Source organism: Tamandua tetradactyla, chromosome 9 (assembly GCF_023851605.1).
Source record: "Tamandua tetradactyla isolate mTamTet1 chromosome 9, mTamTet1.pri, whole genome shotgun sequence".
Classification (NCBI taxonomy): Eukaryota; Metazoa; Chordata; class Mammalia; order Pilosa; family Myrmecophagidae; genus Tamandua; species Tamandua tetradactyla.
The window spans coordinates 6,629,839-6,653,690 of NC_135335.1; the positions used below are offsets into that span (position 1 = coordinate 6,629,839).

The 23,852-nt window shown below is 61.3% G+C and overlaps 2 protein-coding genes across 5 annotated transcripts; both read right to left on the reverse strand.

Annotated features, from left to right (window-relative positions):
- Positions 1-3,543: 3,543 nt before the first annotated feature.
- NDUFS8 (NADH:ubiquinone oxidoreductase core subunit S8) lies at positions 3,544-6,691 on the reverse strand. Its single transcript, XM_077115519.1, has 7 exons — positions 6,566-6,691; positions 5,473-5,530; positions 5,336-5,386; positions 4,858-4,947; positions 4,608-4,780; positions 3,823-3,951; positions 3,544-3,737 (listed from the first exon to the last, which is right to left on the reverse strand). The coding sequence occupies exons 2-7, from the start codon at positions 5,528-5,530 to the stop codon at positions 3,606-3,608; spliced, it is 633 nt and encodes a 210-aa protein (XP_076971634.1). The 5' UTR covers positions 6,566-6,691; the 3' UTR covers positions 3,544-3,605.
- A 1,225-nt stretch (positions 6,692-7,916) lies between these two features.
- ALDH3B1 (aldehyde dehydrogenase 3 family member B1) lies at positions 7,917-23,846 on the reverse strand. Of its 4 annotated transcripts, none has more exons than XM_077115521.1 (11): positions 23,764-23,846; positions 18,791-18,953; positions 16,115-16,195; positions 15,889-15,999; positions 15,621-15,741; positions 15,356-15,441; positions 14,858-14,939; positions 12,380-12,766; positions 11,658-11,824; positions 9,885-9,984; positions 7,917-8,626 (listed from the first exon to the last, which is right to left on the reverse strand). In XM_077115521.1, the coding sequence occupies exons 2-11, from the start codon at positions 18,950-18,952 to the stop codon at positions 8,436-8,438; spliced, it is 1,488 nt and encodes a 495-aa protein (XP_076971636.1). In that variant the 5' UTR covers position 18,953; positions 23,764-23,846; the 3' UTR covers positions 7,917-8,435. The 4 variants fall into 4 exon arrangements, with proteins under 4 accessions (XP_076971636.1, XP_076971639.1, XP_076971637.1 ...); XM_077115524.1 differs by lacking the exon at positions 23,764-23,846 and adding an exon at positions 19,942-20,062; XM_077115523.1 differs by lacking the exon at positions 7,917-8,626 and adding an exon at positions 9,336-9,370.
- Between the last annotated feature and the right edge of the window lie 6 nt (positions 23,847-23,852).

Below are 23,852 nucleotides of genomic sequence, written 5' to 3' on the forward strand. Positions count from 1 at the left end.
CCAGCGTCAACCCTGGGCGCCTCCCCGCGGCGGGGATCGGGGTGGGGGTGGGAGGACTGGGGGCGCGTCGAGCTCAGGCCCAGCCCCGGGGCTAGGGGATGGGACCCCGTCCTCCCCACCCAGGAGAGGGCTCGCTGGGCCTGTGGCTGATAGGACCCCAACACACCCAAGACCCGCGGCTCCCCAGGAACCCCTCCCCCGCCTTGGGTGATGCGACTGTTAGCTAAGCCGCCCCGGTCCTTACAGCTTCTTGCTTCTGACCACCGAGCCTATGGGCCTGGCGACAGGTGGCTGCCCCTTGCTGGGCCTCTTTCCTCGATGGCCACAGGACCCGAGGACTCCCAGATGGCCCGCAGTGACAGTTCTGCTCAGGGGCTGGTGAAAGGCCCCTGGGACAGCCCCGAGGGGGATGACCCACGCGGTTTCCAGGGTGGCTCACGTCTCATCAGCTGCCTGCATTCTGGACAGGCCTGCAATGTGCCCGCCAGAGGGGTAAGGGGACCCTCCACTTCTCTTGATCCCGGCATCCCACATGCTGGGCCGCGGCCTCTGATGGGTGGACAATGGAGCTCAGGAGCCAGGGCTGGAAACGGAGTCACAGCCCAAGATCAGTGTTTTCAGGGGACGGTGGGGTGCACGTTCTCAGCCATCACAGGGCTGCTCTCAGGGGTCCTGCGCAACCCAACCAACCAGGCACCAGTGGGGACCTCAGCTCAATACCTTGTTCAGGTGGAGACCCGAATTCTAGTGTGGTTACAAAAAAGTGTTATAGGTTGCACTCACTGGCATGAAAAAATGCTTCAGACACAATAAGGCAAGGAATCGAACTATAAGCTGGAGAGAGTTTGTCCCCGCCCTCCTCCTTTTGAAAACATTTTTTTAAAAATGATGTTTATGTTCACAGAACATGAAATTATTTTAAAGTGAACGTTTCATCAGGGAGTTTAGTGCCCCCACAATGTTAAGCAACCACTGCTGCCTAGCTCCAGAACATTTTCATCACCGCAAATGGAAACACCATACTTGTGTAGCAATAAGCAGTTGGTTTGCTCTGTTCCCTCCTTCCCCCCAGCCCCTGGCAACTGCTAATCTACTTTCACCCCTATGGATTTGCCTGCTCTGGACATTTCACAGAAGTGGAATCAACCCCAGTCTTGGCTGGTGCTCCCAGGGGTGTCTCACCAGCACCTGTTGGGGGCCTGGCCCTCAGAACAGTCACTGCCGGCCACCTGGGAGCCCTCATGACCGGCAGCCATTGAGAAAAGAGGCCCAGAGAGGAGCAGCCACCCACTCTCCAGACCCCCACCCTGGGGGGTCAGACGCAGGAAGATGCAATCTTTCAGTATCTGGCTTCCTTCCCTGAGAACAGGTTTCAAAGTGCATCCACGTTGAAGCACATATCAGAACTTAACTCCTTTTTGTGGCTGAGTGGAAATCACACATTTGTCCATCGCTGGGCACTTGGGCTGCTGCCACCTCAGGCCGAACAGTGCTGCTGCGAGCATGCCCGTGCCGTGCTTGAGAACCCAATTTCATTCGGTGGAGACCCAGGAGTGGAACTGCAGGGCCAAGAGAACTCTGTTTTAAACTCACCTCTGCCGGCTGCCTCCAGCTTTTGGAAAAGGCCTATTATTTCCCACGCCCCTCAAGCAGCACCCCTGGTTCCAGCACCCCAAGACAAGCAGTGGGTTGGATGCCTGGACATTCCCTTTAGGTCCCAGTTAGTTCCATCCCTATGCCCTGTTCCAGGAACTGGAGGTCCCCAAACCCTTGATCCCTGGGGGGCCCAAGGAGGGCCTAGTCACTTCCGTGTCAGGGAGATGGCAAATCCTGGCCAGGTGTCAGCAAATCTGAGAAAAGGGGGGAACAGGGTTCCCTAGGAGCAGCTGACTTTGCTTGATCCTTCTCAGAACCTTGGATGTACCAGGGCAGTGATGTCCCACACGGGACACGGCACTTGGGCTATTTCCCACTTACTGGTCCACAGAACACCCTTTCCCCTCTTCTTGCCAAGAAGAATCTTGGGAGATGAGTGTTTTGTAAAAAACAGTTTGGCTGATGGAATATAGACGGTGCAATAGGACTAGATACAAAAACTCAAAAATGGACAGCACAATAATACCTAATTGTAAAGTAATCATGTTAAAACACTGAATGAAGCTGCATCCGAGCTATAGGTTTTTGTTTTGTTTTGTTTTGTTCTTACTATTATTACTTTTATTTTTTTTCTCTATATCAACATTCTATATCTTTTTCGGTTATATTGCTAGTTCTTCTAAACCGATGCAAATGTACTAAGAAACGATGATCATGCATCTATGTGATGATGTTAAGAATTACTGATTGCATATGTAGAATGGTATGATTTCTAAAAAAAAAAAAGTCAGCACAATACTGCCTAATTGTAATGTAATTATGTTGGAACACTGAATGAAGCTGCATCTGAGCTATAGTTTTTTTTTTCTCATATATTTTTGTACTTTTTATTTTTATTTGTGTTTTCTCTCTGTGTTATCACTATATTTCTTTTTCTGTTGTCGTGCTATTTCTTTCTCTAAATCGATGCATATGTACTGAGAAATGATGACCATACACCTATGTGATGATATTAAGAATTACTGATTGCATATGTAGAATGGATTGATTTCTAATGTTGTGTTAGTTAATTTTTTTTAATTAATAAAAAAAATAAAATAAAATAAATTAAAAAAAAAAAACAGTTTGGAAGTGACAGAGCAGGAGACTCTGGAATCTCTTAGTTAGCTGATTCATGGGTATGTGCTGTGTGATCTTGGGCAAGTTACTTCCTCTCTTTGAGGAAGCTGGTTTCCTCATGGCTAAGAAGCAACAAAGTGTTTTCACAGGGGCAGGCAACAGTGGCACAGTGGCAGAATTCTCACAGGATCCTTGCTGTGCTGGAGACCCGGGTTCAATGCCCAGAGCCTGCCCATGCAAAAAAAAAAAAATCTTTTCAAAGAACCAAGTTGGAGGAGGCTGCTGTTCTCGGCTCTCACCTCCTGTCTTTCAGCTTGTGTGCGGCCCCAGAGAGAGCCGAGAGTTTCTTGCTGGGATTTCAAAGTGGGAAATCTGAGCAGCAGCAGCTGTGCTACCAGCCTGGTCTGGGGCTCTCAGGGAGGAAAGAAAAGGGATGTGGCTGGAGGTGAAGCCAGCTCAGTAGCAGCAGAGCCTGTGTCACCCCCTCGTGACTGTCACCCCCGGAGCAGGCTTCCCCCTGCCCCCCAAGGAGGACAGCCTGGCTTCCCTGACATTCTGCCACTTATGCAATTCAGCTCGAGGCCTTGGCTAGCTCAAAGCCCTCGGCTATGGGGGGCCCTCAGAAGAGGGCAGGACCAGGTCCCTCCGGGTAGATGCCCAAGAAGACATATGGGTGGCAGGGATTCTGTGGGGGAGAGCGCATGGGGCTCACCGAGTCACACAGGAATGCCAAGCTAGCTCCACTGCACTGGCTGGGGGCCTGTGGCCCGGGAGGATCAATGAAGGCAAGGGGAGGTGGAGTGGGGCCCCCACGACAGGAGGCGGGTGTGAAGGGTCACAGCTGTTTTATTTGGGCAGCTGGGGCTGCAGGTAGGGTGGGGGGGCGCGCATCACCGGTACAGATAGTCGGCCTGGATATTGGCAGCAATCTCAGCCTCCCACTTGTCCCCGTTGTTGAGCAGCTTCTCCTTGTTGTACAGCAGTTCCTCGTGAGACTCGGTGGAGAACTCAAAGTTGGGGCCCTGTGGGGAGGGGTCGGGTGCAGCTGCATGAGGCCCATTCGGGGGGCCTGTGGGCCCCCACCCCCTGCCCAGGAGGCCCACCCACCTCTACGATGGCGTCCACAGGGCAGGCCTCCTGGCAGAAGCCACAGTAGATGCACTTGGTCATGTCAATGTCGTAGCGGGTAGTCCGGCGGCTGCCGTCTGCCCGTGGCTCTGCCTCGATGGTGATGGCCTGGGGGAGGTGGCACTGGGTGCTACCACACTGCCCGGCTGCTGCCCGGCCCCATGGCACAGGGTTCCAGCCCTCACTGCTTAACCTCAACTTCTCTGGGTTCCTCAGCTCGAGCCACATGGCCGCCTTGCTCTACCCCACCCCCAGGCCTTTGCGTGGGATTCCCCCTGCCTGGGGGCTCGTCCCACCAACCCTGCAGTCCTGGCCCCTCGGTGGCCCTTCCTGCCTCCTCTCCCACTGTCCCCTCCATCTGTGTCTATCACATGACTGTGGTCAAGCCGTCCCTGCACTAACAGCCCTTGACTTCAGTCTGTGCAGGAACCCTCACCAGCACCAAATGCTGGGGGCTCAAAAGAGTGATCTTCTGGGACAGGGAGGACCCTGGGGAAAAAGTGACCACATTCAGGTGCCATGCTGCGGCTCCCAGACCTGGTCTCACATGCCTGACCAGACCCCCGAGGGTGGCCCACACCCATCACTGGGTCTACTCAGGGCTGGAGGATTTATTCTATGACACCCTTTTGGAACTCCCCCACCCCCCACACCACCCCGTGGCTCCATTGTTTCCAATTCTGTAGGGGGAAACAGCTCACTGCAGAGAAAGATTTTCCTGGGGACACAAGCAGGGGGGCTGGGGTTTGGGCCCGGAGGCTCACCTGGGCAGGGCACACGGCCTCACAGAGCTTGCAGGCGATGCAGCGCTCCTCCCCGGATGGGTACCTGCGCAGGGCGTGCTCCCCACGGAAGCGTGGGCTCAGGGGGCCCTTCTCAAACGGGTAGTTGATGGTGGCCGGCTCCCGAAACAGGTAGCTCAGCGTCATGCCCAGGCCTGGGGGCAGCACAGGCATGTGGGTGGGGCCCTCTCCTCCCTGACACTGTGGTGCCCACCCCACCCCCAGGGCCCACCTCGGATGAGCTCCGTCCACATCAGGGTCTGAGCGGCCTGGTCGGTTGCTGACTTCATGTCCATCTTGGGCTCCCTCATGTTCACATACTCTGTGGAAGGGGTGCGCAGAGCGGCCGTGGCAGGAGGCCTCCTGCCCCCTCCCATGCCCCCTCCCTAGGGAATCCCACTCAGATAGATAAAGCCCGGCTCTTGCCTCTGAGCACACTGGCTGGACTTGCCAGGGGTTTACTCCTCCACATTGGAGCCCAGGGCTCCCCTGCCAGGGCTTTGAAGGAAGAATCAAGGGGAGTGGGTAAGGGGCTTAGAGTTGGGGTCCTGGTGAGGAGCCATGGACACCCACACCTGGCACCCTGGAAACTCCCCCCACACACATCTGGGGGAAATGAGCTCAGACTCTGCAGCTACAGGAATGCCACGCGCCCTCCTCTGGCTTGACCAGCCATAATTAGGAAAGCCTGAGGCCATCCTGGTACTCACTGTAGGTGGCCACCACGGTGCTGCCATGGAGGCTCCGGCCACTGGGATGTCCTGCAGGGAGAGGGGGTGATACGTGGTAGCTGTGACCTGGTCAGCAGGCAGGGCTCCCCACCCCAGGAAAGGCCCTGCAGTCTTACCTGTGCACACAGCCTGGGCGAGGGCTCGCAGCAGCACCGGTGTGCTCAGGCAGCGCATCTGCAGTGGTAGGGAGGGAGGGAGGTGGGGGATGGGTCCAACAGCCGCCTCCAGGAACTCTGGCCTGACCCCACTGCCACTGTGTCACCTACCCCCAACTCATCCCCTGTTCCTGTCAGAGGCACAAACTGCCTCTCCGTGCCCAGGCCAGCCACCTCCTATCCCTCCCACCTGGCCAGGCTCAGCTGGGCTAAGGTGTGGGGAGTGCCTGTGGACCCCAAGTGCTATCTATCTCACCTGCTAAGAAGTCTTTCCAATCCATCCTTTCCCTGGACTGGTGCTCCCGCCTCTCACCTGTCCCCTCTGCTCCTCAGTCTCCCCAGACCAGACCACAGGGCCAGCAGCCTCCTTTTGTGAGCTAATCTGGGGCCAGATGCTACACTTTGCCAGGCACCAAAATCTAGTCCCTACAAGGACCCTTAGAAAGTGATGATAGTGTCATCCGCATTTATCAGGTGAGAAGCCACAGCTCCGTCACGGGAAGTGACTTTGGGCAGGTTGAACACTGGAGGTGGGGGTGGGGACTGAAACCAGCAAGCTCTTGAAAGCACCGAGTTCCCTTCCTTGGCATCCAAGACCCTTCTGGACCAGGGTGCCAGGTGGCCTTGGGCAGGTGAGGTCGCCCGGACCTCAGTTTTATCACCTGGGTAATGGGGAGAGGGGGACTTGAGATTGAAGGGAGTCCATATACGCCACGGGCTTAGCCAGGGTTCCACAGCGCCCCTCCCGTGACCTGTGACCTCTAGCGGGCCCACTTCTGACCTCTGACTTCAGTCCCAAACACCCGACCCAGCACCTTCTCCGACCTTCCCTCGTGACCTCTGACCCCAAGGACGCAGTGGGTGGCGCATGCGCTCGGAGAGTACCGGCCGCCCCGCGCGTCCGCTACACGCTGAAGGGCACAGAGGCCGCGAGCCGTGAACGGGCCGAAGTGTAGCCCGGGAGCGGAGCCGGCGGGGCCGACGGAGGCACCACACTCGCCCCCGACACCACAGTGCCCAAGCCTGGCCTATCCGCCGAGCCCTCAACACCCACCTTGAATCGCTGCCGCTCCTTCCCGTGCCGGGCGGGCCTGGCAGTCGTGAGGCGGAGCCACACAACGGGACGCTGTCATTGGGCCCGTTGGCTTCTCCTTTTCCGCGGTGACCCAACATAGTGTGGTCTGATTGGCCAGTGGCCCTGCCGAAAGGGCGGGATCCCGAAATATCTTTTCTCTGGTTGGCTAAGGGAGAGAAGGCCCTTGAAGTCCTGTAGGGCGCCGCCATGTTGCTTCGGAGAAGCCAATGAGCGAGTAGTCTCGGGCCTCTGGAGGCGGGACATCCTGGGCGTGGCTTTGAAAGCGCTTGGGAACCTGGCTGGGTTCGGAGACCTTGGCCGGGCGGGCGGGAGGCGGGGAGGGAGGACACCCGGGACGGTGCAGCCTTCGACCTGTCCGGGCCGGAGGACAGGGGCCGGGCGGGGCCGACTCTGCGGGAGTGCATGCTAAAGGGGCTGGTAACCTTAGTGCGAAGCGCGGCGGCGGTGATTCCGCGCGCAGTCCGAGCAGCCCTGCGCGGCATGCTTCATTCATCCTCTCAGCAGCCCCGCGTAGACGAACCATTATTTCCACTTTACACACGAGGAAACCGAGTCACCAGGACGTTCAGTGACTTCGGTCAAGCTGCAGGGCTGCGACGCGCGGCGGCCTGCCTGCACCTGATCCCTAGGACTCGCGAGCCCGTCTCTCCACCAGCCCCCAGATCTGTATTTTCTCCCAGTGACTTCTGTGGTGGACGGACGCTTGGAGCTGCGGGCCCTGAGGAGGCCCCGAGGCAGTCTGCCCGCGTGCCGGGAGAGGCGGGGGGGGGGGGGGGGGGGGGGGGGGGGGCGTCTCAGGGGAGGCTTCCTGGAGGAGGTGAGCAGAGTCTCTGAGCGACTAAGGATCCGGCGCTGAAATCTGTGGGCCCCTGGAAGTGGTGTGGACCCAGGGATCTCCGGGGCTGCAAAGGGCTGGCTGCGGGGACATGGGGGTGCGAGGCCCTTGCTGGAGGTAGATGGCGGCCTGCAGACATTACTGTGTGGATCGGGGAAATTTTGCAGAGTCAGAATTATCAAGACTTGCTCAAAGATGATAGGGATTTTGGCCTTGGTTGCTGAGGGTGGGGACATTCCATTGTATAGGGGCCCCGGAATGGAGAAGAGGATGAGTCCAATGTGGGACGGGGTGAGGGGAAGGTGCCGGGGACCAACTGCGTGTTGGTGGGTGGAGGAGGGTCAGAGGGAAAGGTATTCAGAGTTTCCCAGAGTCCGGGGTGCAGGACGGTGTCAGCGTGGCCTGGCCGGAGATGGGGAGAGAGAGAGGCAGCTTCCTCCCAATCAAAGTGGAGAAAAGGCAGGACACCTGGGGTTCAGGAGCCACAACTGGTATTTATTAAGCCTGATGCTGGTCCCCAAACGTCCTCATAACAGTCTCAGGAAGTAGCAGTTATCACTTTACTGATGGAGCAACAGGCTCAGACAGCACCGGGACAGCCAGGGTCCCAGTGGTTCCCTGGAGTGCCCTGGGATCTTGTCTAGATCATTCCCAGGAGCCACTGGGACCCTGGCTGTCCCAGTTCCACAGGAAAGTGGGCGGCTCCGAGGTGCCCACCTCTCTCTGCTTCTCCCAGGACACGTGGTTGGGGTAGGGGCAGGGAGGGCGGGTCACCAGCTATTCCCAGAGCTCCCTGACATTGGCCTGTCCTGGTAGGACGGCAGCAAAAGAAAAGACCCAGAGGGAGGAGGGGAGGGCTTGGTCTTGGCCACGCAAGTTGCTTTGCTTTGTAGCCTTGACAAATCTCTTCCTCCTGTGCGCTGGCCTCCAGGCCTGCAGTCCCGTGCTGCAGGGGGCAGCGGCCTCGGGGGGTGGTGAGCCTGGGTGGCGGGCTCAGAGCAGGGTGCAGCTGCAGTTGCGGACCTTCATGGCGGCCAGCAGCAGCCTCAGGTTGCGCTGCGCGTAGGGCGGATAGCGGAGGGCGCAGATCTTCTCCAGCCCGGGGCTGCGCAGCAGGCAGGCGCGGTGGTGGGAGAAGGTGTCGAAGGAGAACTTGCCGTGGTACTGCCCCATCCCACTCGTACCTGTTTGGTAGCACCAGACACGGGCAGTCAGACACGTCTGGGTTCTGCCAGCCACAGTGCCCCAGCTGAGCACAGTCCACCTCACCCCTCTGGGCCTCAGTTTCCCCACCTGGGCTTGATCGTGGCACCTGGCTCATGAGACAGTGTAGGTAAAGGGCTCAAGTCTAGGTGGGGTCCCACAGGGCCTGGCGGGTGGGGCAGGGAGAAGCAGGGAGGGCTTTCTAGAGCGGGTGAAGCCTGAGGGTGGAGTGGGGGCTGGAGGGGCGCAGGGGGCACCAACTCCTAGAGAACTTGGAGATGGGTGAGGAGGGAGCATGTTAAGGGACCTGGGAGGGGTTCCAGGTGGCTGGGACCAGGGACCAGTGCCAGGTGGGAAAGGGCGGCCTTGAGAAGCTGTGAGCAAGGGTTGTCCTTGGCCCTGGAAGCCGTGGGAGGGTTTCTTTGGGGAGTGGCTCTGAGGAGGAGGGGCTGGGGTAGTGACCCCACGAGGTGGCAGCAGGGGGGACAGCAGTGCCCAGCCCTGATGCAGCCATGTCGTCTGCTCCCAGCCTGCTGGGGGACTCTGGTGCCACTGGCCACTCTCCATGGAGGGTCCAGGCCCTGGGAGACAGCCTGCAAGCCCTGCTGAGCATTTACTCTGGTGCTGAGTGGATGGGCGGGGGGTGGGCGCAGGTATCCCAAGTCACCTGCTTTGGCCACACCGTGATGCCGGCGCAGATAGCCCTCAGCCTGACCGGGGAGCTGCTGGATAAGGTCGGAGGCTGGGACTTGGCCCAGGTGTTGGGGCTGCTCTGGGGAGGGGGTCTCCACTCTCCCGGCCCCTCACAGGGGCAGGGGCAGGGGCAGTGGGCAGCAGGCCCAGTTCCAGCCGGCATGAGCTACACTGGGCTGGACTGGGGTCCATGGGGAGGGCATTAAAGGCGCCCCACGGGATACAGGGAACTCGTTCTTCGGGGGGCTGCCGGGCAGGGGCGGTGCCATCGCTCTGGGATTAAAGGGCACACCCCAGATTGTGTGTCTCAGGCTCCACATAGATATGCAGATGCCCAGACACTGGTCTGGAAGGTTCCGTCCCAGGCGAGGTGGGAGCTGGCCGGGGGTGCTGGGTGGGACGAGGCGCATGACCGGGGTCCGCCTTGCCCCCTACTCCACACTGAGGTTGGCCCTGAACATTTTACGGCCAGAACGAATTGAAGCGACAACCTGGCGCTGAGACGAGCTAGCGGTAGGGGCAGGGCAGGGCTGTGCCCACACCTACCCACGCCGCCGAAGGGCAGGGAGGTGAGGGTCAGGTGCATGAAGCCGTCGTTCCCGCAGAAGCCCCCGCTGCTGGTGCGGGCCAGCAGCCGGTTCACCACCTGTCGGAGAAGCAGCCGTGAGGCCGGCCCCCCCACGCCACCCCCCAGGGGCCCCCAGACCCTGTCCAACCCCTCGGGACCTCGGACCTGCTCCAGGGTCAGCTCAGCTCATCCCACCCATCTTGTCTCAGTGTGCTGGCCGGTGGCAGGGGGTGGCGGCTGGGGACACAGACTCAGGCCCAGGTGGGGGCAAGACACCCAGCGTTGCCTGGGGACACGGTGAGTGCCAGGTTGTCAGGGCAGCATCCCAGGGGCGGGGTGTGTCTGCTGAGGCTCCAGGGAAGGACAAGAGTCGTCAGGCGAAGATAGGAAGAAAGAGCGTCCTTGGCAGAGTGCGTGTCGTGGGCAGAGAGCGGGAGTGGCCGGGGGCCTGTGTGGGTGCCATCGGCAGCAGGGGCTCCAGGGACGACATTTAGAAGCAGGATGGCCAGATTTGTAATTTGCATATGTGAACTTGGCCTTAAAGAAGGACTTCGCTTGTGTAAGATGAATAGACAACACTCACTGAGCAAAAATGTCACTATCTCGTAGGAGTCCATGTGACCCTCTGACAAGGGCTTTTCACATGGCGGGCAGGGGCCACCACGCGCGGGTTCTGACGTCACTGTCACACTGAGACCAGCGTTGACAGTAAAGGCAGTGTAGGGTGGATCAGAGAGCGTGCGGAACTCGTGTCTAGGCGTGTTAGCGAGTGTGTGTGCACCCGGTCAGGGCTGGCGTCAGAGAGGTTTGAAAGCCACCGTGCCAGGTGACCCTGCTTCCGGAAAACCTACATAGCATTTTCTAAAGTTACAGTTACCCGGGACTCCTGAGAAATGGCCAATTCTAGGGCCAGGGGAGGGGCCATACAAGCTGAGCCTGGAGCCTCCGGCAGAGCCAGAAGATAAGGCAGTGGTGGGAAAAAACAACGATGCGGGGGCCAGCGCGTCTGTCACCGGGCACAGGGGCCCCTAGCCCTCCAGCCTGTCAAGGGGGCAACAAAGAAGGAAAGACAGAGAAACTGTCACAGACCAGAGGAGACCAGGGGACCTTGGGCCCAGGCTGAATCACGGAGCAGACGGCACGTGGGTGGGACACGGGCACCATCCAGATAGAGTGTGAGAGTGACAGAGCCGTGTCGGTGTCTTTGTGCCAGGGTGACATAAGACCCACCAGTGGGGATGCCGGGGTGGGGTCTGTGGGATTCTCCCTGTCTTCGTAACATTTCCATAAATTTAAAATCACTCCAAAAAAAAAAAATTTCTTAAATGGCATGGTCCAGGCAGGGAGAAATTGCATGAGAGCCAGGGGAGAGAGGGGCTGGGGGTCACAAGAGTCTCTAGGTGTGTCCTGAGCTGGGGGTGCACACCTGTGTGTCCTTGAGGCTCCCTGGCTGCCCCCACAGGCTGGAGCAGGGTGTGCTCGGGTGCCCCCGCCTTGCACCCTGGGCCCTGCTAGCTGGGTGGCATGCTGAGAGTCCCTCCTCCAGCCGGGCAGAGAGGCAGGAGCCCTGCAGCCTTGAGGGCCCGGTGGGTGACAAGGGCTGGGGGGGGCCGGACCCTGGAGGAGACGGCAGCCCGCAGGCCACCAGCCCTGAACTCTGGAGGGACCACACCCCATCCGCCCCCTCCAGGCACCCTCCACCTCTGCAGCTGCTGCTCCCGGCCACCCCCACCCCCCACCCCGGGCCCCACCTGGCTGCTGTTGGAGAAGACATAGAGGGCCAGGGGCTTCTCTCGCCGGTTGATGAAGTCGATGGCCTCGTCCGGGCCCCTCACGTTAACGATGGGCAGGATGGGCCCGAAGATCTCCTCCTGCATCACTGGCTCCGTCTCCTGCACGTCCACCAGCACCGTGGGGGCTGCCGGGACCATGCACGGCTCAGCTCCGGGGTCATGGCCACGAGACACCCCCCAGGTGGGGGGCCTGGGAGGGTCCAGGGAGCCAGGGCTCCAAGCCGCAGGGATGGTCTGGGGAGACCGTCTCCCCGCAGCCCCAGCAGTGCCAGGAGGGGCTTCCCAGCCAGGCCGGGACCTGCGGGGTCTCACACTCGGGGGCCGAGGGTATCATGGAATGTGGCGTCCCAGTGACCACGTCCCAGGACGTGAGAGCAGCTGCATCAAGGCAAGCCACAGGGCCCTGTGGAGATGAGGGGTCTGCTCCATGCCACAGAAGAGCAGACGCTCAGGGTGGCCCCCTCCACCAGGCCAGAGCCAGGGGCATCATGGGTCCCTGGAGGCTGAGGGTCCCCGCCTTGGGGCTCAGCAGACGAGGGTTGGAAGCCCGGACGCTCAGCTCAACAGGGCCGTAGAACCCCCGGCCCGCACTTAGGGCACGCAGAGCTGGGGGCCCAGACTGTGGATGAGCCGAAGCACCTAATGGACCCCTGCCCACCCAGGCCGCCAGCGGGACTCACCAATGTAGCGCTCCCTCTCATCGCTCTGGCCACCGATGGCCACCCGGCCGCAGCCCAGCAGGCCCTGCAGCCGCTGGAACTGCTTCTCGTTGATGATGCGGCCCAGGTCCGGGGACCCGCGGGGATCATTGCCAAAGAAGCGGGCGATGGCGCCCTGCAGAGCAGGCAGCAGCCGCTCCTGCATCTCGGGGCTACACAGCACGTAGTCGGGGGCCACGCAGGTCTGGCCGGCGTTGAAGTAGCGGAACCAGGCCACCCGGTTGGCCACGGTCTGGGGGTCGCAGTCGTCGTCCACGTAGCAGGGGTTCTTGCCCCCCAGCTCCAGCGTGACGGGCGTCAGGTGCTTGGCCGCGGCGGCCATGACGATCTTGCCTACATGGGAGCTCCCTGGGCATGGAGAGAAACTGGGGTGGCCCCTCTGTGGCTTAGACTGCTGAAGGCCTTGGCCTGGGGCCCGGGACCCTCAAGGGGCTTTGCTCTCTGCCCTGGGCCTCCCGTGTGAGGTGGGGGAGTCGGGTTGGAGCCAGACCTCTCCTGGCCTCGCCTGCCATTCGCTCCCCCCCGGGTAGCTCTGACCTTGTCTCCTAGACCAGTCCCCAGCGAACACAGCAACAAGTCAGAACCCAGGTCCTTTCCTTCCAGAAGCCACCTCGGAGGCCCCTCAGCTCCTCACCTGCCTCTATTTCTGATCCTGGACCCACCTTTGCAGGGGACGCCTCATAAATGCTGCATTGCACCCTCCCCACCTCCCCATAGAATCTTCTATGGCTCCCTATGGCCCAAGAGCAGAATCCAGCTCTTAGCCTGGCCAAACTTGAACCTGATGGCCCTGCCCTGCCCCCCGCCCCACTCCTCCCCTCCCCTCAGACCCTCTGCTCCCAGCAGCCCAGCCCGAGCCAACTGACCCAGACTCGGCCCTACAGAGGCCACACGTCTCCATGTCTTGTGTGGCTGTGACTTGCGTGCATCGCTCCCCCAGGGGTGATCTTGACTTCTCCCCTCCTCCACGCAGTCTTCCCTACCGCTGCCCATTCTGTTGGAATGGCCCTTGTCTTCTCCCTGCCACCCCTGCCTGAGGGAGCCAAGGCTTTAAAAAGCCCAGCGCTCCAGCCCTTCACTGCCCTGCCCTGCCTCTCCCTATTCGCTCCTCCCCCATTTCTGTGCCTGGAGGATTCTCCCTGGAGGCCTGTGGCTCCCCCGCCCCAGCTCCTCCATCTTTGCTCAACATCTTTCCAATGAGGCCTTCCTGGCCCCTGCCTATCCTTCCCCCACCTCCCCAGCTCTGCCCCTGAGCCACAGGGTGAGAGCATTTCTGACATGCCGCGTAACTTCTGGTGCCTTCCTTGTCTGCCATCTGTCTCCCTCACTGTAATGTGGACTCCATAAGGGCACGGATTTTGTCTTGCTGGTCCTTTCTTTAGCTCAGCGTCTTGGTAGAGCACATGCTCTCAGTAAATGGTCATTGAGCAAATGAATGAGTGAGTGAGTAAATAGATGAGCAAGTGAATGAGTGATTGAATGAATAAGTGAGTGAATGTGTGAGTGAGTGAATGGATGGATAGATGGGTGTTTGCTTCCCAAGGGCCAGGAGCTGTGACAAAAGGGTCTTGTACATTTTTTCATTTATCCATGTTTAGGGATTGCCCCATTTTACAGATAAGGAAACTGAGGCCTGGAGAAGTTGAGGGTCTGTGGCCTCCCCCACAAGATGTCCCTTGGCAATGGCCTGGGAGCCTCTTGGGATCTGGCCTGATCCATGGAGGGCGCATGTGCCTGCACTTCTGGTCTTGGGGGCTGGGACACAGTGCCCGCCGCAGGCTGTGGGGAGCAGAGGCAGGCAGAGCTTTCCCTGGGCTCGAGCAGGGTCTGGGATGAGAAAGGACAGGTCGGCACCGGGCCCCGCTCTGAGGCGGACAGTGTGTGCCACGTGGAAGGTGCGTTTGTGATGCAGGCCCAGCGCTGTCCCCTCTCTGCCTTCTCTCTCCTCTCGAATGCTACTGGGGCCGCAGCTGCCAAGCAGGGCCCTGGATGTCAACGTTCAGGGCTCAGGGCCCGTGTACCTGGCCTTTTCATCTCTTCTAGAAACTCTGTCCTGGTCCCTCAAAGCCCATGGTGTCAGGGCCAGCAGGCAATGGCAGGGTGAGGACAAGCGACCACTGGGATCAGCTCCAGGCCACTCGCCAAGGACATGGGTGCAAATCCTGGCCCATCCACCTCGGCCAGTGGCAGCCTTGATGGGGCTGGGACAGCAGCAGGGTTTCACAGATAAGCGGCTGGCCTGGAGCTCCCTGGAGCTGTTCCATCAGGGAGCCCCGAGGACACAACCCAGTGCCTGCCCTGGTCGGGGCCTCCCAGCTGTCCGTCCACTGGGCCTCCTCCAACCTCTCTCAGGTTTGGGGACAAGACCCCTGAGTGGGGGGCCTAGGTCCCCGAGGGTCCCTTTCTCCCTCCCCACCCCAGGCCCCTCTCTGGCCTCACCAGTGAAGAAGATGTAGTCGAACTTGTTCTCCAGCAGCTGTCCCGTCTCCTGGGGCCCGCCCAGCACCACGGCAAAGCAGCTCTACAGGGTGGGATGGCAGTGAAGGCCTCGCTCTGGCCCCAAAGCCTGGAGAGCCCTGCAGATGCCTGCCCTGCCCTGGCTCGAGCCGGGGACCGGCTGAGGGCTGTGTGCCGGGGTTTGGGGGTGGGGGGCCGAGCAGGTCCCCAGAAGGCACAGACCAGGCCAGGAGAGGCTGTGGGACCTGCCAGGGAACAGGCTGCCCTTGCCCACTCCTCACAGTATCACTGTGATCACTCTCTTTCACTCAGAGGGAAACCGAGGCAGAGAGGGGAGGGGACTTGGCCAACGCTACACAACTTGGGAGAGGCAGAATTGAGGGTAGATCCCGGGTCTGAGCGACAGGCTCCTGCCATACCCTTCCACGCCAGGGGCTGCCCAGGCCCCGGGACCTCGGTCTGCCCCACGGCCCTGCTCACCTTGTCCAGGTATCGGGGCAGCACCTCGGCCAGGACCTTTTCCATGTGCTTGCTGATCTCCGACGGCTTCAGCACCACGCAGTTCCCTGCAGGGCAGTGTGGGGAGAAATGAAGACTTTGGCTCAGAGAGGTAAAGCCACGGGCCCAAGGCCACACAGCGGGGGATGGGACCATGCCTCCCTCCCATCTGGTCCAGGCCCCCCTCTTCCAGCAGCCACGAGGAGGGGTGGGCAGGGCGGTGGGGAGGCGGAGGGCAGCTGCTCACCCGCGGCCAGGGCGCCCACCAGGGGCACGAGTGTCAGGTACAGGGGGTAGTTCCAGGGGGCAACGATGAGGACCAGCCCAAAGGGCTCCTTCCGAATGAACGCCGAGTCTAGCTGCGTGGCCTGGACCGAGGGCCGGAGGGGGCAGGGGGCAGCAGGAAGTCGTCTGAGACCCCAGCCCCTCAGCAGCCCCCCCATCCCGAGGCTGCCCGGTGGGGAGCCTGTGGTCCCCGCGGCCGCTGCCCACCCCGGCGCCCCCAGGCCACTCACCAGGTTCTTGGGCACTTTCTCGTCCTTCATCCAGACCCGCAGATTCCGCAGGGCCAAGTTCACCTCGCCCTGGCTGATGCTGATCTCGGAGATCTCCGACTCGAACGCTGACTGCGGGGCAGGGCAGCCGGGGTCAGCAGGTGGCCGGAGCCTGGGGATGGCACGGCCCACCCGCAGGGTGCCGCCTCCTGTGCCAAGGCCGGCTGGGATGAGCGCAGCGACTCACCGCGGCTCGGTGAGTGCTGGCTGGGTGCAGGCGTGGCGCTTGTGACAACAAATACGGAGGCAGCTGCCCTGTGGAGCTGACCTTGCAGGCAGGCAACCGTCAACAGGAAAGCGAGAAAATGCGGTACTTTATTAGGACGTGATGAGTGCCGTGGAAGAAAAATAAAACGGGGTAAGGGGAATAGAGACTGCTGGATTGTGTGTGTGTGTGTGTGTGTGTGTGTGTGTGAGAGCACGTGTGTGAGTGCGCCTGAGTGTGGGTACACACGTGTGAGTGCATGAGCGTGTGCATGCATGTGAGTGTGCAGGAGTGCATGGCATGCGTGTGGGGTGTGAAAGTGCGTGAGTGCACGCGAGTTACAGTATGTGGCAGTGAGTGTGAGTGCACAAGTGTGTGTGAGTGTGAATGGGAGTGTTCCTAAGTGAGCAGGTGAACAGATATGAGTGAGTGTGTGGGCATGTGTGTGTGCACGTGTGCGTGAGTGTGCATGCGTGTGTGCATGTGGGTGTGCTCGTGGATATGTGCGTGTGCTCTGTTTCACACACGATGGTCAGTGCAGGCCTCCGGGAGGAGATGGCATTTGAGCAGAGAGCTGAAGAGAGGAAGGGAGGGGGGGAGGAGCAGGAGGGAGGAGGAGGAGGGAGGAGGAGGAGGAGGAGGGAGAGGGCACAGCTCATGTAACAGCCATGGGGAGGGCGTGGGATTAGCAAGAAGCAGAGGGAGCGGGGCGGGGGGGGGGGGGGGCAGCCACCGGGTGGGGGCTCGGTGGGACTTAGGCTTTAACAGGGCTGTCCGGCCACTCTGCAGAGTGCTTTTTAGGAGACTCAGCAGTGGGCCAGGTACAGCTGCCCCCAGGTAAATGCCATTAGCAACCACGGCCAGGGTTTAGGGGTCACGGCCAGGTCCCCAGGGCGGGAGTGAGAAGCAGGAGGAAATAAAGAAGTGCGTGGTCCCACCCTCTGCCCTCCCCATCTCCCACCCCAAGCCCTCCCCTAGGGACGCTGCAGGGACCCGAGACCCAGCCAGGGACACTGAACTGGGCTGGCTTGCTGCCTGAGACCCTGTCATGACAGCACAGACTGTCCCTGCTAGAGGGGAGGTGACCAGCCCGAGTGGTGGGGATGGTACAGTGGGTGACCGAGGCCAGAGAAGCGGATGCCCTGCCCAGGGCACTTGGTGAGCCAGGAACAAGGCCAGCTGAGCCCAGGGCCGCAACCGTGGAGGAAGCAGCCACACCAGCTCCTACCTCCTGGGAGCCAGTGCTCTCTGCCCAGGGAGCCATGCCACCTTGCTGGCTGCCTGTGACCTGAGTGAGGTTTGGGCAGAGTTACAGAAAGGTCTGGACCCAGCTGAAGGGCGTGACTTCGGCTGTTTTGAGCCATGTTCAAATCCCACCTGGACCCTTCCTTGCTGTGTGCCTTGGGGAAGCAAGGTGCCCTCTCTGAGCCCCTTCTGGGGGGATATTCTTGGGGGGGGAGGTGACCACAAGGCTGTTGGGGTTAAATGAGATGGTGCTTGAAAGGTGCTGGGCAGATGCTGCCCATCGGGAGGAGGCAGGGGACAGCTGCTGGCCAGACCAGTGGGAGGGCTGGGCTGGATTTTCTGGGCTGCTGCTCTCTTTGTGGGCGCAGCTCTGGGTGCCTCCTTGGCAGGAGGCTGGGAACCGAGTTGGGAGGGGGAGAAGGTGAAATCTGAGCAGAAGGGAGGAAAGGGACCAGATAAACAGTCAAGTCGGGTCCCCTGGGAGGATGGGCCGCCAGCGGGGAGATGGCAGAGCCTCAGCGTGGGGGAAGCAGGCTCCGGGAGGCCCCCTGCCCTGTGAATGGGGCACTCCCCACAGGGAGAGGCAAGGGGTGCAGTGGGGCCCCTGGTTTTCCTAAGTTAAAAACCAGTGTGGTCCAGAAATGGCAGACCGGTGGGGTGGGGGGGGCAGCTGTCCTGGGGTGGGGGCAGCTGAACGGGTGGGCCCTGTCTCCTAGGACCTCACTTTTTGTATCTCTTTGTTCCCCAATCCCAGTCTGGGCTGCCTCACCAGCACCTCCTGCCTCAGGGCCTTTGCATGTGCAGCATCTGTTGCTGTTTCCATGTCCACGCGGCTCCCTCCCCCTCCTCCTTCATATCTCTTTGCTCACACACCTCAGACCCCCCTATAAAACAGCACCCCATCCCCCCTCCCACTGGGCGTGCCTGTCCATGGCACCCGTTGTCATCAACATACCACGCAATTGTTTATTTACCATCGTTTCGTGTCTCCCCCAGGAAGGTCATCTCCATGGGCAACGGGACCTGGTGTTACTCACTGCCACCCCACCCAGGGACTTGACAGGGCCTGACACACGGCGGGTGCCCAGCAGAGAGCTGGTGAATGAGGGAGTGTGCAAATGTACGCATTTAGGCCGACGCGCCAGGCTGGCCTGGGCAGGCTGCTGTTCGCTGGGTCTTTAGTTTCCTTCCTAGAGGTGCGGCCACCCTGAACTCTTCATTCCTGCCCTCCTAGCCCTGCTGGCCTGCCACCCACAACCCACGCACCACACCCCCATCCTGCGCCCCCACCGGGTACTTCCACCCCATAGCCCCCAGCCTGCGCCCCCTACCCATGCCCATGCCCTGCGCCCTCATCCTGTGCACCCCTGCTGCACCCCCACCCTGTGCCCCCCCCGGACCCCCCCGGCCCACCTTGTGCAGGTCCTGTGCCAGCGCGTCCTGCAGAAGCTGCCTGTTGTCCTGTAGGAAGCGACTCAGGCCCTCCAGCTGCGCCGCCCGGAACCCGGCAGGTCGCGTCCGGCCCGCGCTGAAGGCCTCCCGTAGCCGCCGCAGGGTGTCCGCCACGGGCTCCATCCTGTGGGCAGGGGGCGTGTGGGTATGCTCCGGGGCTGCCCCCACCTGCCCGGCACCCTGCACCTGTCCCGGCCCGCAGCCCCTCGCCCCGCAGCCCCTCGCCCCGCAGCCCCTCGCCCCGCCTGCTCACAGCCCCGTCGCCCCTCACGGGGACTCATGGGTGACCTGCTTGTGGGGCCCCCACATGCACGTGCACACACACACCCAGGGACTCGTCTCCCTACCATGCACACACACATACACATACTTACACACCCAGGAACTCAGCCCCCCACCATGCACAAGCACATGCACAAATCCACACACACACCTCATCTCCCTACCATGCACGCACACACACACTTACACACCCAGGAGCTCATTCCCCCACCATGCACAAGCACATGCAAAAATGCACGCACACACCTTGTCTCCCTACTATGCACACACACACACACTCTTACACACCCAGGAACTCAGTCCCCCACCATGCACAAGCACATGCACAAATGCATGCACACACACACGGATTCGTTTCCCTGCCACACATGTGCACATGCATGCATGCATGCACTTACGCACCCGGGAACTCATTCCTCCACCATGCACAAGCATATGCACAAATGCACACACACACACACATGCCAGGGATTTATTCCATCACCTTGCATGAGCATGCACATGCATGTGTGCACACACCTGGGGATTCGCTCCCCAGCACACACATGCACACACACACTACCACCATGCAGGCACATGCGCGCACACACACACACAAATGGAGATTCATTCCCCACCACACACTCATGCACACAGAGACACACACAGACTCACACCACCACCACACACAGACTCACGCACCTGCCCACACTCCCAGCTAGTGCACACTCACTGCAGGGCAAAATTGGCAGATCTGCAGACTGAGGGCTAAAAGACCCAAAGGTGGGGGGAGTTGGCAGCCAGGCAGGGGGCTTCTGGGAGATGGGCCCCTCAACCACCTGCTCACCCACCCAGTGGGAGCAGCTCCGGCTCTCGCTTCCCCAGGTGCTCCGTGAACTCCCCAAGGGGACGAGGTGCCCTCTCTGGGCAGGACCTTTGTCCCCGAGTGGACACTGCAGTGTGGCCCTTGTACTGAGCTCACATCCATCCATGGAGGGCAGAGTTGTCCTCTGGGTTGTGGGGCCAGAAGGGACCTGAATGTCGGGTCCATCCAGGGGGAGCTGGGGGTGCTCCCAGGGACACCCCCTCACACATGCAGGACATACCCCCCCTCCGACAAACCCACAGACGGGGGGCAGGAGGGCCCTGGGCCTCAGGGTGACTTGAGGACTGACTGTGGCTCATGGACAGCTACTCCAAGCCCCCAAAGGCGGGCAGGCAGGGAGGCCACGCTTCTTCCTAGCACCTGGGCATTCGCCCCCAGCCCCCCGCGGCTCCCAGACCCTACCCTGACCCCACTCTACTGTCCCTCCTCAATACAGGGCAGCCCTCCCCACTGCCAGGCCTGAGTCCAGGGCAAACAGCGAAGCCTTTGATAAGTAGAGGGAGGGGAAGAGGCTGCTTCCCGACTGCCACCCCAGCCACCACTTGGGGACATTCCAGACACAGAATGTTCTGTCCTCCCTGCCCCCACTGGCCTCCTATCCCTGGGCTTCCGCTTCCCCTCAGGAGCATGAAAGGATAACTGCAGCTTCCTGGAGGCTCTGCGGCCTATCCCGGCTGTGGGGGGCTGGGTAGGTAATCATGGGGAAGTGGGGAGGAGGCGGGGGCAGGGGACTGTCAGGCCTCCATGCTGTCATCAGCCAGGGCTGGCAGATGGGGCAGATACCCCTCACTTACTCTTGGGCCCCTGTGCATTTACGTGAGGCCCATCAGAGGAGTGCAGGGGTGCATTCACTCCTGGGCCTGCCTGTCCTTCCCTCACTGATTCCCTTCCCTTCAAGTCTCAGCTCAACCACTGCTTCCTCCAGGCAGCCAACCCAGATTACTTCCTCACTTGCTCGCACGCATTCTCTCTCTCTGTCACACACACACAGACACACAGTGCCTCCTGCCCTGTGGCTTCATCCCTCACTGTACTGAGTCACACCATGGGCTAATGCCTGGTTACAATCTGCTGCCCCAAACCGCTGTCCCCACCCCCTTTGCCCATGTAGCTCATCCTTTAGAGTGCCCAATTTCTTCCTCTGATAGCGATAATGACAGAACCATAGCTCCCACCAGCTGACGGGGTGTTTATCAAAGAGGAGACCTCACCTTCTAGTTCTGAGCCCTGCAGGGCCCAGGGTCAGCACCCACAAGGCAGTGAGCTGTTGTCACTTCTGCCACGAGCCACGGTTTTCTGGAGGGCTCCATGGCCCTGAGAGCGAGCCTGGGCTGCAGCCCCAGGCAGCCCGGAGCTGGCGGGACAGGGCCCACTCTGACCCCCAGGCCTCCTGCTCTGGTTGGGAAAACTGGGCCATTGCCTTGGGGCACAGGATGGCCACCGTAGTTCCCAGAGAGGAGGGTTAGCGTGGGGGTCAAAGGGGGCCATTCTCAGAGCCTTCTCGGTCTCAGCCTCTCCCCCCCAGCCCTCCTTCCTGGAGCCTCCTTGTCTCCTGGTCTTGCCTCTACCAGCTGGGTGGCCTTGGGGGAGCCATTTGCCACCTCTGCCTCAGTTTCCTCATCTGTAAAATGGCGACAACGCTGGCAATATCCCCTAAAAGGCAGCTGTGGTTCTCTTTACTCAGTGCTCAGCAAAAACTTCTTCCCCCTCCCGCTGGTCCAGCCCCTTCTCCTTCTCCAACCTGCTCTCGCCTCAAGGCTCCTGTGGATGAATGTAAAAGCAAACCGCACCCACCCCCTCCCCGTCCCCACCAGACTCCTGACCCTCTCCCGGGGAGAACCCACAGGAATGTAAGGCACGCGGCTTCAATGGCCGGCCTTTGGGCGAGGTGAGGGGCACAGGACCTTGGCGGGCATGGGCGACTGGACGGAACATTCCAGCAGGCCTTCCTGGCAACACTGAGGCCAACCCCCCTCCAGCTGGGCCACCCCTGGTCTGGCATTGCCACCCACGGGCTGGACCCGCTGGACTGAGACCCGTGGGAGTGCCCTGGGGTGGGGGTGGGTGGGGAACTGAGCCTGCCCCTCGCCCCAGGATCTGGGGTCACCCTGGACCTGTGTCCTCACAAGGGAGCCAAGCCCAAGCTCACGTCCCCGGGTACAGCAAACACCACCTAAGTTCACCCAGGATGTCGCCGTCACTGACCACGTGCCCCCTAGAAGCCATCTGGGGCCCCCCCACCCCGTTCCTGCCAGTGTGCACGCACCAGGCAGCCCGCACCACCCCTCCTGGTCCCTTGGGTGGAGCCGCTGGGGTCCCAATGGGTGGGTGGACCCAGGGTCCCCATGGCTGGCTGAGCGGCCCCAGCTTTACCCGCCTGCTCGGCCACATCTGTCCCAGAGCTGCCGCCTCTGCTGAGGGTGGGACGGTGGCTGCGGCACCATTTGAGGGTGAAAGGGAAACGGGCGTCTTTCCTCAGGCCTGGGGGTCAGGTAGGGCTGCCATTTCCCCTCAATTTCCTCTAGAAGTCATGCCAGGCGCTGTGCCAGTTGGGGTTCACCCCAGTGCCCCTTTCCTAGGAAAGGGAGCCGACGCCTGGAGCGGCTGCATGGAATCAGGCTGCAGGCCTCTGAGACCACAGGGGATTGACTCCAGTGAGGTCCCAGCCCCCCGCTGCGGCCCCTGCCCCCCTACCCCCAATCGCTCTTCCCGCCTAGGCCTCCCCGTCTACACCACCAGCCTCCCAGTGCCGTGTGGCCTGGAGCCTGACGCAGGGGGTTCGAATCCCAGCTCCCCGGGTCACCACCTGGGAGGCCTTGGGCAGGTGGCTTGGCCCCTCGGTGGCTCGCTTTTCCCCTCTGTGATGATGTGGGGGCACCCGCAGCCTCCCCCTCGCACTGACGGGAGAATTCAGGCAGAAAGCACAGACAGGGGACCCTGGGAGGTGGGGGTGGGGTGGGGACAGCCCTGGGGAGGGGGCCCACAGACACCTTGGCCCAGTGTGGGTGCCAGGCAGGAGAGGCAAGGACAGCAACCCAGGACTGGGTGGGTGGTGGTCTGGGAGCCTGGGGTGGGGGGTGCCCATCAGGGCTGCCGGAAGGTGGGGGACTCCAGGCCGGCCTTGTGGGCCCCACAGGACCCCCTCTCCAGGGTCTCGAGTTCTGAGCTCCCACGTTCCACGCAAGCTCCCGAAGCTCCCGCAGCAGCGCCATCCCTCCCCTCCCCGGGGGTTCTGCGGGCAGCTGGGGCAAAGGCAGCCCCACCCCACGGGGACGGCTGCGGCTGCCAGGGCCGCCCGAGGCAGGGCAGGGCTGGCCACTCCCGCCTTCCCTGGACCCTGGCAAAGTCCGTCACCAAGAACAGTCATGTCCCAGGGCCACACAGCGCCACGCAGGGCCGCGGCCCGGCCCGGGAAGTGTCCCGGGGAGGATGTTTTGGTGTCTCCAGGCGTGGGAAGCGCATCCCCTCCTGAGGCGGCTGGGTCCAGAGGGGGGACCCCCAGTTCCCCAACAGGATGCCCAGTAAGAGGGGGCCATGTAGCCCAGCCAATAGGGCAGGCGAGAGGTGCCCTTGGCCGCCTCGGGGAGCACCTGCCTCCCCACCCCCGGCGCCTCCCCCTGCAGCTCCCTATAGTGGGGCCCTGCAGAAGTGACTTCCCTCCTTTCCCTTCCCCCCTGGGCCGTCAGATAAAGACAATGGGAGTCTCTGTGTGTGGCCCTAGGGGCTGAGCCCGGGGGGCCCTGACTGCTCCCTGCCACGGTCCCCCACCCCCTCCGGGACGCGGTACCTGAGGCCCGGGCAGGCTGCCCTTTCTCCTGGCCGTGCGCGCTCTGCCCGGCCGCCGGGTGGTTATGAAATGGCCAAGGCTAGGCCGGC

Coding starts and splice junctions, on each gene's coding strand:
- ALDH3B1 (XM_077115521.1), bottom strand. CDS start 18,952: ATGGAGCCCGTGGCGGACACCCTGCGGCGGCTACGGGAGGCCTTCAGC. Junction 14,940..15,355: donor TGCCCCGATACCTGGACAAG/GTGAGCAGGGCC, acceptor CCCACCCTGTAG/AGCTGCTTTGCCGTGGTGCT. Junction 11,825..12,379: donor TGAGAGGGAGCGCTACATTG/GTGAGTCCCGCT, acceptor TGGTCCCGGCAG/CCCCCACGGTGCTGGTGGAC.
- NDUFS8 (XM_077115519.1), bottom strand. CDS start 5,530: ATGCGCTGCCTGAGCACACCGGTGCTGCTGCGAGCCCTCGCCCAGGCT. Junction 5,387..5,472: donor CGCCCAGGCTGTGTGCACAG/GTAAGACTGCAG, acceptor CTCTCCCTGCAG/GACATCCCAGTGGCCGGAGC. Junction 4,781..4,857: donor GTGGACGGAGCTCATCCGAG/GTGGGCCCTGGG, acceptor TGCTGCCCCCAG/GCCTGGGCATGACGCTGAGC.